The sequence below is a fragment of the Lithobates pipiens genome, unplaced genomic scaffold (genome assembly GCF_037356315.1).
Source record: "Lithobates pipiens isolate NorthernLeopardFrog02 unplaced genomic scaffold, aLitPip1_a1.2 Scaffold_27, whole genome shotgun sequence".
NCBI classification, from domain to species: domain Eukaryota; kingdom Metazoa; phylum Chordata; class Amphibia; order Anura; family Ranidae; genus Lithobates; species Lithobates pipiens.
In genome coordinates this window covers 85,618,662-85,632,647 of record NW_027507788.1, presented here as the reverse complement: position 1 = coordinate 85,632,647, position 13,986 = coordinate 85,618,662, and the positions used below count along the sequence as shown (strand labels likewise).

At 45.1% G+C, this 13,986-nt stretch overlaps 1 protein-coding gene across 2 annotated transcripts; it reads right to left on the bottom strand.

Annotated features, from left to right (window-relative positions):
- Positions 1 to 943: 943 nt before the first annotated feature.
- AKT1S1 (AKT1 substrate 1) lies at positions 944 to 13,232 on the bottom strand. Of its 2 annotated transcripts, none has more exons than XM_077457157.1 (5): positions 13,094 to 13,232; positions 8,827 to 9,314; positions 3,545 to 3,622; positions 2,586 to 2,734; positions 944 to 1,408 (listed from the first exon to the last, which is right to left on the bottom strand). In XM_077457157.1, the coding sequence occupies exons 2-5, from the start codon at positions 9,293 to 9,295 to the stop codon at positions 1,274 to 1,276; spliced, it is 831 nt and encodes a 276-aa protein (XP_077313283.1). In that variant the 5' UTR covers positions 9,296 to 9,314; positions 13,094 to 13,232; the 3' UTR covers positions 944 to 1,273. The 2 variants fall into 2 exon arrangements, with proteins under 2 accessions (XP_077313283.1, XP_077313282.1); XM_077457156.1 differs by lacking the exon at positions 13,094 to 13,232 and adding an exon at positions 12,940 to 13,083.
- Between the last annotated feature and the right edge of the window lie 754 nt (positions 13,233 to 13,986).

Here is a 13,986-nt window from a genome sequence, read left to right as displayed (position 1 = left end):
CTTCTACAGCTGTGTTCTGCCTGTAGCAGCCATGTTATCTTACGTGTCCATGCACATTAGGACAATTATAGGCATATTTGAGCTCAACATTTAGAGGCAGAATAAAAAGCCTTCTGGTTTGCGTTGGAATTAACTTTGCTGGAGTATTTTTACTTGCCAGTAAGTTCCAAATCAACTTGGGTACAACCAGCCTATTGGATTTTTACATTTGATTACTGCTAGCAGCTATAGCTGTTAGCATTGGTTCTGCTGGCCAGGAAAGCTCCCTGCTGGACATGTTGTGTCCCCCCCCCCCCCCCTCACCACATCAATACTGACATTTGATGGGGGAAGAAATGCTTTCCTTAGGCCCAATTCACACCAGCAGACAGATTGGGTCTGCCTGTTTTTCCAGGCAGACCAGATTGACCATTGTTTTATGGAGTGGCAGATGTTAGCCGACATGTGGTCACCAACACCCACAGGCATTGGATCTGGTATGCAAAGACAGATAGGGATACGTTCACCGGATATCAGATAGAAACGAAAGGGTTTCCATCCAACTGCCCCATAGAGAACAGTGGCCTGTCAGTGTCTGCCCTGCATAGTGGAGTGGACCTGACATGCTCTCCATCTGAAAGGGGCCTTATACACTCATGGTGAAGGAAAGAGCAGAGTGGCCTATTGGCTGCTTAAGCCTGGTAAGTGGCAACATTACATTTTGTCCTTGTAAAGACATCTTTAAATATAAATTCAAAAGCCCAAAAGCAGAAGTCCTAAATCTTTGAACATGGCTGATATCCATCTCAACACCAACAAGTCCAATGGAAGACAGCCGGCAAGTGCTGAAGATCAATTGACAGCCTTTTAGTGAAAGCTTTCCTGGAGAACCATAGTGTAATCACTACAATCCTCCCTGTGGTGGAGGATGGCAGATTAACATGTACACAAGCAAAGAGACAAATGAAAGTTGTATTCCTCTTTTATTGAGGCAAGATTTAAAAAGTAGGGGTAAAATCTGACAATTAGGGTACCCATGTTTGTCAGGCCTGGGTGAAAAAAAAAAAAAAAAAAAAAAAAGAAAAAAAGAAAAAAATAAGAATTAAAAAAAGGGATTAAACAAACGTTTACTACCACATTAGGAACTGAACCAGTCTGCCTCCTAATGGGTGGAGAGTTTCCAAATTTCGAGCTTCTTTTGCCGATTCTTTGATTCTTGTAGGAAAAAAAATTAAATCGTCTTTAGTAGTGTATCACACCCATTGAGCAGGTGGGCTTGACTTAGTCTATAGTCTTAGTATTTCCGGTATTTTGTCTGGAAGTCACCGGTATTCAGGCGAGGGCGAGGCAGATCCCCAAATGGCTGAGTGTTGTCATGCGCCAGAGCTCTCATGCTGGCAGCAATTCGGTCTAGATCTGGAGAGGGAAACTGAAAGGAGAATTCAGTTAGTACTGTAGGACTCCAATGTTAGACGTTTTATTAGTAGGAAAGGCTTGCGCATCATTGCATACACCCATTGTGGGACAATATGTGACACAGAGTGAATACTGAAGATGACCCCTCAATATGATACTGCATTTTTAACCAACCTTCTCATGTACAACACTGAGGATGGACATTACAGCAGCATGCATACTTGATGCCTGAGCTCAATACACTTTACACTACTAAGGGACCGTAAAACCTGCAATACAGCAGGCAAGGTCTGCAAACTTTGTGGTTATAAAGGTCTGACTCACCCAAAAGGGTCATACTACTGATCAGTAGTTATAGGTGGTCTGGTTCATAATTGGTCAGGCTTATGATCCATATGCCCCACCCTTTGTTAAAGTGAATCATGTACAGGGGAAAAAAAAAAATAAAAAATAAAAAATAAAAAACTCAGTCACACAAGTGCATGTAAATGGAGGCAAGTGATACACAACACTGATGCAGCCCATATGCCTCCATGGCCATGAACCTCTTAAACATGCTGCCTGCATGCAGCTAGATGGAAAGATTAGTTTTCACAGCATGTTCCTTAAAAGGGTAGTCATGCAAAAGCCTGATCTTATGCAACACTTATGTCAAATCTTGTTAAAGGCCATGGCAATACCATAGAAAAGAAAGCTTCCTCTGCCTTTGTACATTTGAGGAGGGGGGGGATGGGAACACCTGGATTTAACTATCCCTATAGACCTTTCCCCATACAAGGATAGAGGTTAGGCTGCCAGAAGAGTGCAAATAGCATGATCTGAGGTATACCACTTTAATAGAAAGTTAGTGGGAGAGAATGGTAAACGTCTATTGAACAAGGTACTGGCAACTACACAAATGCAAGCTTACAGCATGTAATATAAAACATAAGCATGAGATATAGATGAACACTGGCTTCGGTTGAAAGCAATACAGTCAAATGTTAGACTTGAGTTGGATTATAGAATGTGTGGGACATCATAAGCACTAGTATGCATTGGTAAATCGCCATTAGTAAGGTTACAGAAGTCAGTGACAAGGCTATCCAATATAGCTCAGAAATTCTTAAACCCACCCCCAATTTTATACACTGGTGCCTATTGTAAGGCATACATCTGTAAACAAGAGTTTACTCTTCACTTATGCTGACCTTTGCGCCTTCATCATCAGAAGATTTGTTAGTCAGTCTTTTCTCTTTGAATCCCCATACAGGCACAGTGACAGGCAGAGACTTGGCATACTGCTGGAGATTGCGTTGTTGCAGAGGTAGCCCAGGGGCATCCTCAGTTAAACTTCCATCTGTAGAAATACCAGAAGATTATGGTTACATACCAAGATATGAGTATTCTATAGCTTTTTCTTGTCAAGATTATTATTCTGTTACAGAGCACTTTACATCAGCCATTGCTTTATATAAAAAATAAATAAATAAATAAATAAATAAATAAATAAATAAATAAAGCCCTCATAAACTAGAGCCATTTTACCAACCGGTGTCTGGAAGTTGGAGGAAACCCATGGAAGCACAAAGGAGAACATGAACACTCCATGCAGGCAGTAGCCTGGTTAGGCTTCAAACTGACACTAGGAAGTGGAAACCACCAAGCGACTGTAGTGCATACTCAATATTCCAAATATAGGCACACCATATGAAAAACCCTTTCCATATACACATGCAGCTTCCCTTTCACTGGAAGACACAAGTTAAAGATGTAACATTTGAGATGCCCTGGATACTTTCAGGTTTAAACATGTGTGATTATATAAAGCCAGATGAAAGGGCTAGGCATCCTGCAAGCTTGCATCTTTCGTCAATTGGGCAATAAAGATCACTTAACCCAGTGTTTCTCAAATCCAGTCCTCAGGTTCCCCCCCCCCCCCCCCCCAACAGGTCATGTTTTCAGGTTTTCCATTATTTTTCACAGGTGATTTGATCAGTTTCACTGCCTTAGCAATTACCACAGCTGTTTCATGAGGGAAATCCTGAAAACATGACCTGTTGGGGGGGCCTGAGGACTGGATTTGAGAAACACTGACTTATCATGCAGAAAATCTGGGGTTGCCAATGCAAGACACATCAGGTGGTGGCAGGAAAGTCTGCAGTCTTACCATCTGTGCCTTCTTCTGGGTCAGAGTCAAAGAAAGGTTCACAGTCTGGGTGGTTTTCTTCATCCATCATAAAGAGCCCTGCAGACAACAAATACAAGTTAATAAATAGTGTCACCTAGTGGAGCACTAACATTTTACAAGCAAGCATTTTCTGCAATGCTAGTACACAATCTGTATGTTACTGTACCAAATGCAACATCATGCACAGGAGTCTACACAAGTCCCACCTGAACTTACAAAAAAGTAGCGCAAGAACTACTTTCAAAATCTGTGCGACTCCAATGGAGTCAGACCAATTTGACTGCTTTCCATGAGTTAGGGTGTGACTTGTCAGGCAGTTTGAAACTCAAGTCACACTTGTGGTTCAGTGAGCAGGGTTGCCAGCTTCCAACAGACAGTTTGTAGATTCCATCATTTTTTGCATCTGTCCATAACGCAATCAGATGAAAAAAATTTGATTTACAAACAAAGTTTACTGAAAGCCAACAACGCTGTTAGTGAAATCCTCAAAACATTACATATTAACTAAACACCACACTTTTAAGGATATTAATCAATTAATCGGTCAACTAATCGATTATGAAACTAGTTAGTTGCAGCCCTAATATAGTGTGTACTTGTCTCAATTCAGAGTACCAAGTGTAACTTCTGTCTGCCGTTTCATTCTTTTGCCATCAGCATGAAATCACAAGTTTTCCTGACAGAAAGAAGGTGACGGGAGCACCAGCTTGGTTGCCGTGTTCAGTGTGTCCCTTTCAATCCGCTCTCCAGAACAATTTCAGTTTTCCACCCCCTTTTCTGAACTCAGACAAGCTTTAAAATTGAGCACTATGGATGTGAAAACACAGATAAACAGGTACAACTTAAAAAGGAGCGTTCCATCTCAATCACCTGAATGAATGAATGAAATACTTCTATAGCGCACAATGCGAACTGAATCGCCTCTAGGGGCCAGTCACTTCACTAGGCATATGCCCAACAGTTGCCTGAACAGCATGATAGGCTTATTCTAAAACCACATGTTGTAGGTGGTCACTTTTGTACAAGACAATCCCCCCCCCCCCCCCCCCCAAAAAATAAAAAACCATACCCCCTTTCTGGGATTGAGCAGCCAATGTTAAAGAGGAAGTAAACCCTTCCAAACAACTTGGACCTATAGGTAAGCCTAGATTAAGGCTTACCTGTAGGTCCAAGCAATATCTCCTAAACCTATATGGTTTAGGAGATATTTGCCCGAAAATGGGCACCGCTGTCTACGGCGCATGCGCCGTAGACAGCGGCGCGCAGGCGCACTAAATGCGGCAAATCCAAGAATGGATTTACCAAATTTGTCGACTCCCGTGCGCATGCGCGGGAGTGACGTCATCGCGGCTTCGCCGTATGACAGCAGCGGAGCTGCGAGGCGCGACTCCCGTGCGCATGCGCGGGAGTGACGTCATCGCGGTTGCGCCGCTGTGATTCGTCGGAGCTGCGAGACACCACAAGCAACATGGATGCAGCGGACTACAGGGGACAGCGGCGACTTCGCTGGCTCCTGTGTCAGGTAAGTGACACATAATGAGCTACTATGCGATGCATAGTAGTCCATTATGCTTTACCTTTGCAGGGAAAAAAAAAGAGGAAGTAAACCCATCAGGGTTTACTTCCTCTTTAAAGGGGTTGTTCAAATTTTTTTGGCAAAAAACCCTCTCGTGCACCAGTGGCCCCCGGCCCCCCACCCTTACCTGAGTCCAGTAATTCCTGCACCAGGGATGAGCACACCTGCTGTCTCAGGTCCCAATTGGCAACAGAGCCATTGGCTCTCACTGCTGTCAATCAAATCCAATGACGCTGGAGGCAAGGTCAAGTCCTGCTGTCAGTGGACACAGTAGCATACCGAGGGAGAGTGCTTCTGTGATGGGCACTTGAGAAAAGGAGCCAGGAGTGCTGCTGAGGGACCCCAGAAGAAGATTGGGGCCCACTCTGCAAAACCAGCTGCACAGAGGTGGCAAGTATTACATGTTGGGGGGTTTTGGGGAACACACGAGACTTTATATATCCTTCAAGGTCACAAACGGTGCCATTGGAATTAGTCTTCATCATGCCTTAAATGGTTCCAAGTGCATTCTAAGGGCCAGCCATAGACCATTTGAATCTTGGCCAGTTCAGATTCAATGGTGTGTGGGTAGGTTGAATGTACCAGGTTTGAGTGTTATAACAAGCCTGGATTCATTTGCGATTATTGCTAGCAATAATCACCTTCTCCCAGTGGGGACGGATTCCCCCATTGGGAGAAAACCATTGCTTGGCAGAAGCACAGGCTATAGCCCGCTTTAGTCAGGACCTCCATAGTCCCCCTAGAAAGTGACCGCTACAAAAGGATACATCAAGTATTGGGTGCTGACTCCCAACCCATGGGCTCACTGGCCAGGCCGTACACTCCCTGGGATTTCAGCCATCTAGTGGAACACTTACAACAGGAGATCTAGAAATCTGAACAACCTGGCACAGTGCAGACAGGATATATTAACAGGGTCACAGCAATACCAGGCTACTGACTGGTAACAATGCTCTATTATATGACTACATAGTTATTAAATGCAATATTACCAAGACAAGCAAAGTTATCTAATGCTTGGCATCTAGTCTTTGACCCATGCGCCCAACACTTCACTGACTGCCATGCTTGTTCCATATCATTGACTTAGCTAAGTAGCAAAGCCTCAGCATACATCTTTAAAGGACAAAAGCAACCCAAGAACGCAATAGGAGTCCCTTGGATAGAACGCCACACTTGAGATGTAGCACAGTCAATTTGTCTGGGTGTTTAAAGTATAGCCACAGCTGTGTATTGGAGCACAAGCAACTGGGACGTAAAATCCCATCTAGTGCAGCATTAGGCAGAGCAAGGAACACGCTGCATTGGAAGTCGGATTTTTGGTAAAACAGAGGGTGCAACCTATACAAGAGAAGGCTGTACTTATTTTTAGAAATAGCTATCAGCATGTTCTTCCCATCAGAAACCACAACTGGTCCACCACCCTTGATGCTTGTTGACTTCCAAGTCAAAAGAGACACCCAATGTGCATTAGTCTGGTACAGTCCTCTCCCTGTAGTTTTAAAGGGCAACATTACCCATAATGTTACAAAAAATAAAGGTATATTCAGGGAATACCAGGATTGCTACTGTCACATTTGCTTGTTTCAAACTGTCGTGTCTGGTGTCATTTAGTCATCACATGTGCTGCAGATGATAAAGAAGCCTCTTCGCTGTAAAGGATGGTTAATTCTACTTTAATTCTAGCAGACTGGCCTCTACAGACTTGTCTGTTCCCAAGGCCCCTTTCACACAGGCATTTTCCACAGGCACTACAGCGCTAAAAATAGCACCAGTATAGTGCCAAAAAAATAAAGCGGCTCCTTTTATCCAGTGAAAAAGCCAGAGGGCTTTCACACTGGAGCGGTGCGCTAGCATGACAGTAAAAAAGTCCTGCTACCAGCATCTTTGGAGTGGTGAAGGAGCGATGTATTCTCTGCTCCTACCCATTGAAATCAATGGGGCAGCATGGCTAAACCAAAGTGCTGCTGCAGCAGCACTTTTAACCCTTTTTTGGCCACTAGCGGAGGTTAAAACGACCTTGCTAGCAGTTGAACAGCTCCGCTAACTTTACTGCTGATGCTAGTGTGAAAGGGGCCTAAAAATGGAGCAACTGAGCCCATGCAGAGCAGTGCGAGACATTACTGGATCTTAAACAGTATAGGCACTTTTCACAAATAGGCACTTATTTTAACGTTTGATATAGCTATACCAGCAAAAAGGGGCCAGCCTGAAGTGATCTAGGAGGAGGAGGGGGACTTCATTTTTGGAGTGATGTTCACTTTAACCCCAAACCCCTGTTAATATTGCTACCTGCAATGTTCAAAAAAGCTAGTAGAGCATTGGGACAAACGGATTGTACTACAGCTGAAGTGAGACTGATTTTACCAGAACTGCTTTGCAGCTGCAGAGAATGCAAAGAACCCCGTGTGCAATTCCATTAGATTGCCTGCATACTGACCACAGCATAATATGGCAGCTGACAAGTCTGGCAACATGGTAAGAAACACTTTAAAGGGAAACTGGTCATTAGGAATCTGCACTCAACTTACATTTCTCAGCTAGAGTACAGCACCCAAGATTCACTGATTACAGCTGCAGTGCTTTGCAGGCTCAAGTGCACCATTCTACAATATGGGTGCTTTATTGCAGAAGATGGCATTCTCCTTTAGGTTACCAACATGGAAAAAGCCTACAGTGGGCATGTCAAACATTTGGGTCACTAGGGGTGACCTTTTGCAGCCTTTAAGGATTTCATGTTGAGATTTTTTTTTTGTTTTTTTACTAAAAAGTCTGTACTTTTGCTACCCGGTACTTCATTAAGATGATTTAAGCCCCTGGGGCTTTACACCTGCTGTGTAAATGATTAGATTACAGTATTTTTTTCCCCCCCTCTATATTACACCCAACTAACACAGAGCCAATCTGAACACAGGTTTCAGATCAGCAACCCAAAGTACCAGAGCTACTGGACCAGCATGAAATCAGGAAGAGGGTCACATTCAGAGAGAGTTCAGTAGTAGCCCTAGTTTTTCATGACAGGTTTCCTTTTTTGAACAGTGCAAAGTCCTAGGCTACCATGGTTCAGAGCTTCACATTTTAGTTATAACCTACATCAGCGTCTCAATTCCAGCCCCCAAGGCACACAAACAAGTCATGTTCTCAGGCTTGCCATTATTTTGCACAGGTGATGTGATCAGTTTCACTACCCTAGTAATCACCACAGCAGTTTCAGACAAGGGAACAGCCTGAACACATGACCCGTTTGCCTTGAGAAACACTGGCCTAGAGCAGGTATATGCAGTTAGCGGACCTCCAGCTGTTGCAAAACTACAAGTCCCATCATGCCTCTGGGTGTCATGCTTGTGGCTGTCAGTCTTGCTATGCGTCATGGGACTTGTAGTTCTGCAACAGCTGGAGGTCCGCTAATTGCTTATCCTTGGCCTAGAGCAGTGATGGCGAACCTTGGCACCCCAGATGTTTTGGAACTACATTTCCCATGATGCTCATGGACTCTGCAGTGTAGTTGAGCATCATGGGAAGTGTAGTTCCAAAACATCAGGGGTGCCAAGGTTAGCCATCACTGGCCTAGAGCAACCTTATCTATTGAAAAGCAGTGGTCTTATATGCTGGGCCTTTCTAAACAGCTTTAACCAGGTTTTCACAGCTCCTTTGAGTAAATATTCAGCATCCACCAGAGCCTCACCTGTTGAGTCACTTAGAACACTGTCCACCTTATGCAGGCAGCTCTGCTTGTTGTAATCATAATCCTCTTCAGGTGGATTCAGAGGTGGCAGCAGCTCAGGAAGTTGAACTGGGGTCTTTGGTCTCTCATTGTCCTCCAGTGTTGAAAATCCATCCTTGCCATAGATAGAAGGGTAGCTCTTAGAGTAAGAGTTCTGTCTGCCACTTGTGGCCTCTGTGCTGGTCTTGCTGATAGGTAGTGGGCTGGTAAAAGCAGTGGTTTTATGTACTACAGCAATGTCATCAACGTACCGCTGAGTGGCCTCTAGGAGCACCCCATTGCCGTGAACATGATAGCCATAGGGGGGCACAAACTTTGTTTTATAAGCAGTTATTAGCACGATGTCATTTCCAGTCTGTGTGCGGTATTTATCTGCAGCATTAATCAAGGCTTCCCAGGCCTCCTTGTGGTTGTCAGCCATGTCAGTCATGATTGAGATCTATCACACCCTGTGAATGGAGAACAGATTGTTAATCAATTCCGTCTTATACACAGGTACAGCAAGCAAAGAGAAAGCATGGTGGGGGGAAACACACACACACACACACATTTCAGCCAGGATGCAACTAAAATTCAAGATGTGCTAGCCAGCTGAAAGTTGTCATTCTGTCGGCTTGGTTCCATTAAGGGCCAAAAAAAAAAAAAAAAAAAAAAATATTTATATAAATCCACACCACACTAAAGACGACCCAGTGTTTCCAATGTGCAACAATATGGCACTTAGACCCCTTTCACACTGGGTCGTTCTGCAGGCGCTATTGTGGTAAAAATAGTGCCTGCAAACCAACCTGAAACAGCTGCTGCTGTCTCTCCAGTGTGAAATCCCCAAGGGCTTTCACTGGAGTGGTGCGCTGGCAGGACAAAATACCGCCGCCGACACCTCCTGCCCCAGTGTGAAAGGGGCCTTAAAGTACCCCTAGATCCACTGGAGCGCTAGCAACTCTATTCCAATCATGGGTGGCATAAGTGATGGAGAGCCTGAAAACATGACCTGTTGGTGTGCCTTGGACAGGAGTTGAGAAACAGTATAGGGCAGTGATGGCAAACCTTGGCACCCCAGATGTTTAACGACATTTCCCATGAGATATATATATATATATATATATATATATATAGTGAATAAAGACACCAGTCCAACCTGAGGGAGTGTCTACAATTGTCCCCAACCCCGTACATTGCACTCTCACATTGGTCCCTACCCTCAAGGAGCCCACAACCCAAGGTCCCCATTCATATACTAGGGTAAGGTGACCAGATTATATATTTTTTTACTAGTAATGGAGGCAATCAGTGGCTCTTTCCATCGCCGCCGCCACCCTCCTCACAGCCTGTCAAGTCGTACTTTCTGGGCCCCGGCTACTACTGGGTGGGGAAGATGATCATTCCACTAGGGAAGGCAAGATAAGCAGGCAGACGGCTGACCGGGACTTGAGCCAAATCGGAAGAGCATGCGAGCGGAGCCAAATGGGCATGTACCCGAAACTGAAGAAATATTCCCTCAGCTCCGACCAGCACATGATCAGAGAGGGGCAGGAGGGAAAAATAAATAAAACCCACACACACCTTCCTAAGCTAGTAGTAGCGGTACTGTGCAATTCAGATTTTTTTATTTTTTATTTTTAATTCTGCACTGCCTGACTTTGGATTTGAACAGTGGTTGGGGCAATTTCAATCTGGGGACAAAACTGGGGACAGTGTTCTCAATCTGGGGACTGTTCCCGGAAACCAGGGATGTCTGGTCACCCTATACTAGGGCCAATTTTTGTACAGAAGCCAATTAACCTACCAGCATGTCTTTGGAGTGTGGGAGGAAACCACAGAACATACAAACTCCAGGCAGGTAGTGTCATGGTTGGGAATCGAACCAGCAGCCCTTCTTACTGCCAACCACTACACCACTGACGCCCATTTATTAATGATCCTTCCGCAGGTCCACCTACGGAAACCTTGTTACCACTTTCACTGCCTCTAGATAGTAAAGTTCGATAGTCTTCTTGGCGCTCCGCCAGAGCCATCGCCAACCCCGGCGGGGCCAACCCAAGGACCTCACTAAACCATCCAATTGGTAGTAGCAACGGGAGGTGTCTACAACTACACTTAACAGCAACAATGTAGTGCAAGAGCTACCCTGATCCGATACAAATTAGGTTTAGATTTGCCAGGTCTTGTGGTTACCCTAAACCAGTGATGGCAAACCTTGGCACTCCAGATGTTTTGGAACTACATTACCCACAATGCCCATGCACTCTGCAGTGTAGTTGAGCATCATGGGAAATGTAGTTCCAAAACATCTGGGGTGCCAAGGTTCGCCATCACTGCCCTACACAATACAGCCTGACCAGAACATCAGCTGTAGATTTAGCAAATCTATGAGCACCTACCTAATCTGACCAGTTTCTATTGAATGAAACAAGCCCTTGCACTACACAGAGGTCATCTCACACAAGAGGTGTCCAATCACAGCCATGTAGTGTAAGGGCTTACTGGATTGGATAGATTAGGTAGGTCCTCATACTCTGTTAGGCTTTTTTCACATGAGCGATCCGTTCAGGTCCGCCTGTCAGGTTTTTTTTTTTTTTAGGCGGACCTAACAGATGCTCCATAGAACTCTAGTGAGCATCGGATATCAGCGGTGACATGTCCACTGACATACAACCCACTCCGTTCCAAAAAAGTGTGACGAGGAAAACTATTTTTCCATCAGTCATCGGATCGGGTGATGGACTCTGCGGTCCGTCGTCGTCCGATCTCCCATAGAGGAGAGCAGCGTTCTGACAGGTCCGTCCCTGCGCAGTGTGCAGAGACGGATCTTCCAGCTCACCGGGGATCGACAGAGCGATCCCCTCTGAGCAAGCAGAGGTCCACAGGGCAGATCAGCACAGATCCGTCCTGTGCGAAAGAGGCCTAAATCTAAGAGGCTTTACAATCAGATTGCAACAGATGTTCTGAGCTTATGGCTAGCATCTATGCAATCCGATTGTATAAGCCCCTTTACATGCACAAACAGCTAGGTTAGTGCAAAGGCCTATCAATTTGATACAAAAATCATGCCTAGATGCATCTATCATGTAGTTTTAAATATAACTTTTTTTTTTTTTTTTTTATCAGATTGCCTAGTGTATGGTCATTCAACTTTAAAGTAGCTGTAAAGGCAATCGTTTTTTTTGCATTCAACACATGAAAGTGAAAACATTCAGCAAGTGGCTTCCTCCAAGTACTTACCTGAGCCCAAACCAGCAATGTGCATAAGAGCAGTGCATTCACAGCCAGTGGGGGGGGGGGGGGGGGAAGCAGGGCCAGAATGCACAAGTCCCCCCCCCCCCCCCTCCATAGCCTGCTATGGTGGAATCCCAGAAGAGAAGGATCAGGGCTGCTCTGTGCAAATCTATTGCACAGAGCAGGCAAGTATAACATTGGGGGGGGGGTTGGGGGGGAAATTAAAAAAAATAAAAAAACACCCCTACCTTTAAGGTTTACCATAATTGTAATGCAAGGACCTACCCAATCTTAAGTTGAGCAGGTCATTGCACTATATACACACACACACTACTTAGATCAGATTGCAATATGTGTTGTGTGCATACCATACAAGCGGATGGTACAACTTCTTTAGCTACACTATCATCTGTTAGTATGAAGGCCTGCCTGATACCAAACTTGCACTCCTATTCCATAGTTGGGAAAGGAGATCGTATAGAGGAGACAACACTGAGCTCATCCCACGTTACTTCTACATTATAAAGTTTGCAGAATGAACGCAATTTGAAAGAAAACAAATCTGTTGTAGAACCAGAAGTCTCAGCATGTCCACCAACAGATCGCTCATGCAGCAATATCTATAGACAGATTGCCCGATCATGATCGATGCGAGATCAAAGCAACATCCCCACAGATAGTTGTGTTCTGCACGCCTAGGACCATGACGGGCGTGCAGGACTACAAGCTCCAGCATGCCAAGGAGAGCCGATCTGATCGGCCGCCACCGTCTACACTGCAACCATACACAACGTGCCCACCACTCATTGGCAACCCCCCCTCCATGCCAGGTAAGGCTGACCGGTCCCCGTGCAGTACCTGGCTCTCTCCAGCAGTCCTCACTCTTGGCCCCTGGGGTCGCACAGCTACCAACGTCACACCGCCCGGTCCTGCACACCGCGTACTCCCCCTTAAACCCCTCAACCCCGCCCCTTTCGCTGTAACCACGCCCCTTTCTATGCTAGACGCTCACCGCAGCTGATGAACACGGGTGGCGGAGCAAACAAGTTCTAATTCAAGGCCAAATCTCCATGCAGCCGAGTTTTCCCCAAATTCTTACATTGCCCACAACAAACATGGTGCCCGCTGCCTCCACAATAAAGCACTGAGTGAATGCAAACAATGCCACTGCCACGGGGGCGCTTGACAGTGGCGCAGCATGCCTTGTGACAAGTAGTCAGGGTGCCCTTAGATTGTGGATGCTACGTTTTAGAACTATGAGTGCGCTGAAAGCAGAGAGACAGGCGTTGCCCTTAATAAATATGGCGGCGCCAGGCTGCAGCTGTTCTGCATGTGTGGGAGGTTGTTGACACTTTCCAATGCTGTGGTGTGATCAGTTTGTTTTTATTGCAAGGAGTGTGTTAACAGAGGCAGAGCTATAGCAGACTTGTATGGCGGCCCATATGTGTAAGCACGCATGTTGCTCAGTCATTCTAGTTACCTCAGAGTTTCCTCACATTATCACATCACACACCTGTTCACCCGGCCATTTTATTACTTGTTACACCTATGAGAAAATCTGCAATTTTTGCTAGAAATTAAACCTAAATAAAATATATATTTTCTGAAAGCAGGCCCTGGAGAATAAAATGGTGGCAGTTGACATTTATGTTGCATGAAATTTGCGCAGTAATTTATCAAACATATTTTCAGGAAAAATACACTAAAATTCGTTTCAGTGAACACAATAACAATATACTATATTAATACTATATACCAGGGATATGCGATTAACGGACCTCCAGCTGTTACACAATTACAAGTCCCATCATGCCTCTGCCTCTTGGTGTCATGCTTGTGGCTGTCACAGTCTTGCTATGCTTCATGGGACTTGTAGTTCTGCAACAGCTGGAAGTCCGCTAATTG